This window comes from Hipposideros armiger, unplaced genomic scaffold (assembly GCF_001890085.2).
Source record: "Hipposideros armiger isolate ML-2016 unplaced genomic scaffold, ASM189008v1 scaffold_2, whole genome shotgun sequence".
NCBI lineage: Eukaryota > Metazoa > Chordata > Mammalia > Chiroptera > Hipposideridae > Hipposideros > Hipposideros armiger.
Window position 1 is genome coordinate 6,621,973 of NW_017731352.1, and position 3,524 is coordinate 6,625,496.

Consider the following 3,524-nt stretch of genomic DNA (forward strand, 5'->3'; position numbering starts at 1 on the left):
TATGTATATAGTATATGTATATATACCTATATATGGCATTTGGGGAGCCACAAGTGCTTTAAAGATAGTAAGAGTTTCACCTTGAGTCAAGGAGAAAGAAACTAGTGGTTTACCCTAGGTTTCCTGCCGAACACAACCATGATCTTTGTGGACATGGATTGGGATTGACCCACCTCTGATGCCAAGTGCTAGTGTGAGGTAGTGAAAAGGGGACTAGTTGGAAGGAACACCTGGGTTCTTGTTATTTCCCAGCAGCCCGGAGACCTGAGTAAAGCTTTTAGCAATTCTCCCATTTCTTTATAGAGATAAGAAGGCCAAGGTTGTCTTTCTCAGTTTTTGAGGCCATTGAGAGTCTATGAGAAAGCAAGATTTCATTGTTCTCTAAATGCCCATAAAGCTAGGGCTTCTACTCAGTTCTCACCTTTGGTCCATTGTTGCTTTCCTCCTAGAGGTGCTGAAAGAGATCCCACTCAGTCATTCCTGGACTTCCAGAAACACGGACATTTGACCATATCAAAATTATCTATTTATTGGGCATCTCTTTGGCTCCACCCTCCAGTTTCAGAGTGCCCAAATGGCAAGGTGACACGTGAAGTGATTATTGATTTCTGCAGGTAGGCAAGCTGAATTGGTTTCATCACCACTCATTTACCCAGCTCCCTGCTAATACCAGTGAATGACTGGCCCAGCCCTGGGACCAAGCAGGCAGAGGAACAAAGAAAAACATGCAAGGTCCAGGATTCACCAGCTCCCCATTTGGATGCCCTGGTACCAGATTCCAGCAGGTTTTTAGGTTCTGTTAGCCTGGGGTTCAGTATCTGTAGTGTCAGAATAATACCCACAAAGAGGGTTGCTGGGAAAATTAAATGGCTATACAGTGAAGGTACTGTGTTAAGCACACTGCAAATAGAAAATTAATTGCAACCCTTTCTTTTTTTCTAGCCAGCTGGATTACCAAATACTCCCCCCTCCATTTCCAGTCCTTCATGTTCCTCTGAAGAAAACCGTCCAGTTCTTTTCTGCCTTGTTCATGACCCAAAAGGGGCGTTTTGATGTAAATGTTTCTGGTAGGGCACCTCATGGTCCTCTCCATCAATTACTAACTGTACTCCTGCCGCTTCAGGGAATGACGATATTGGCTGAATAACTCAGATATGTTTATTGATCTGAATATCAAGGTGTTATTGGATCTACTGGATCACCAGAATAGGGGGTATTACGGGTTTAGGGGGTTAATTTAATGACATTACTGAAAGAGCTAAACACCCGCATCCCTATCTTTACCCCACAACTAGCAAAACGGGTGCACGCAGTTCTGAATATGATCAAAGCAAGGGTGTCTACTCAGTGAGATCGTACAGCTTCAAAAGTAATGTCGATCTGCTCACAACGTCATGCAAACCTAGCGAAGCCCCTAGNCACAAGCGCGCGCACACACACACTTGCACGCGCCGCGGGACCCCGGGGGCGGCTCAAGCACGCTGGCCCGCGCGGGGACCCGGGCGCACGCAGACCCCCGCGCCCAGTCCTCCCCTCGCTCGGCCGTGTTTTTTATGAATGAAAATGTGGTATGCAAATGAGAGCGATTCAAGAAAACGAAATGGCGGAGCCTCGGCCCCAGAGGGCTCCCGAAGGGACCGCAGGGCCAGCGGTGGGGCGGGAGACTCTCAAAGTCACCAAGTAAAAACCCACCGGGCACAGGAAACCGGTGCGGGGGTGTCAGGTCTTCCGTTCCAGCCGCCGAAGATTTCGCGGGATGGGATATTTGTAACTCCCGGGAGAGGGAGCCGGGGACCGCCCCGAGGTCACCCGTGCGCCCTTGGCCCCCGCAGCGGCCACCAGCCCGCCGACCCCACGCGTGCCCCCGCCGGCCCGCAGCAATTTTTGCCCCCTCCTCCTTTCAACAAGGGGGGGAAATAGAGCGTCCTAAACCCCACAGGCGATCGAGTCGCTGCACCCCATGCCAAGTTCACCCTACGAGAGTCCCCGCCTGCGTCCTCAGCCCCGGACCTCACGCTGCCCCTGCGGGGCACACTCGTCCCACCCCGCGGCCAAACTTACTCGTCCGGGTGTGTTTCTTCGGTCATTTTCCTGTTCACCTAGACGCCTGTCCCGGGGCGGGCAGCTTTGCTCCCTTCATCTTCCTGTCCGCTCACCCCCGCCTCTTCACATCTCCGGAGATCGCCTGATTTGGTTGGGGAGGGGGGACGGCTAGAGATGAAGGGGGCGCCGCAGAAGGCAGAAGGGGAAGCAGGGCGACCGGAGCACGGGGTGGTTTGGGGGAAGGGGTGCAAAGGAAAGCTGAGGGTGGGGGGGAGAGCGCCGCAGCGCCGAGGCGCGAGGCGGGCGGGGGCTTCGGGGGCTCCGGAGCGGGTGGAGGGGGAGAGGTCTGGGCAGGGGACGGCGGTGAGGGAGAGGAGAAAAACAAACGCGCCGTGAAGCGGCAGGGACTGCTGAGAGGAGAGGGCCGGCCACGGGTGGGGGCTCGGTTCGGGGTCGCCCCCGGGGGGCCGGGCCAATCACGGTTCCGGGGAGCGGTCGGCGGCCGGGGGAGGTGCGCCTGGGAGGCGGTGCAGGGCGCCCCGTCCGAGCCCCATCTCTCGACTCCACCGATTTACTCCATATTGGATTCTCACCGCCGCCAACAGGAGGAGGAAGTAGGGCGGAAGCGATGACGTCTTCCCAGCGGCCAGAGGTGGTGGAGTGCAAAAAGCTTCCTACTTGCGACCGAAAAAAAAAAGAGAGAGAGAGGAGAAAAAAAAAACTTTGTCCCGCCTACTGAGCATGCCCGGCTTCCTTTCCTACCCAGCCCCCCCTTCTGGCTTTCACTCCCGGGGGAGCCGCGGAACGGAGTTGTTTGCGCTGTGTCTGTCTGGCTCCGAATCCTCTTCTGTCAGCGCTCCGGGTTTTAAGATACCCGAAAGGAGAGAGGAGGCGGGAGCCGAGGACTTGCACACATCTGGCTCCCGTTTAGTTCCCTCCCGTCTACCAAACCCCTGGATAAAAAATCGGGGAGGGGAAAAGGGAGGGCGGTCACGGAGAGTTCCGGGGAGAACCGGAGGGGTTCTCGGGCTCTGAGGACCAACTACCCCCTACCGTGAGCGGGAGGGTGAGAGAGGCACAGGTGCTTTTTCCAAGTTTCTGAATGGCAGAGCCTTTTCCGTTTCACGTGAATCTTGTGACCTTTTTTTTTTTTTTTTTGGTCTTGGTAGGGGAACTGGCGTTTTAAAGAAATCTTTATTTGTACATTTTTTTAAAAAGGTAAATCCAACAGCCCAGAAACGTTTGCATTTCAGTAGAAACGATGGGCTTTCTTGGGTTGAAAGGTAAGCCCAAGCATTTTTAAAATTATTCAATAAGTATGTTGGTGGAGGAGGGCCCTGTCCCAGCGCTTTGAAGGCCATACTTACCGGGCCAGAGGTTGCCAGCCCAGTGGGGAATCAGTGAGATGGGGAGATGGAGAGCTCCAAGAGTCTTCCTCTCCCTACCCTTTAAATTATTTTTCCTGCCTTTCTTGGCCTGGG

At 54.1% G+C, this 3,524-nt stretch overlaps 1 protein-coding gene across 1 annotated transcript in view; it reads right to left on the reverse strand.

Moving 5' to 3' along the window:
- SPRED2 (sprouty related EVH1 domain containing 2) overlaps positions 1-2,851 on the reverse strand; it is a 116,683-nt gene extending 113,832 nt beyond the window's left edge. The window contains exon 1 of the mRNA XM_019635545.1: positions 2,062-2,851. Coding sequence (XP_019491090.1) covers positions 2,062-2,087 — 26 coding nt within the window. The 5' untranslated portion in view covers positions 2,088-2,851. The remainder of the gene's footprint in view (positions 1-2,061) is intronic.
- Positions 2,852-3,524: the final 673 nt, after the last annotated feature.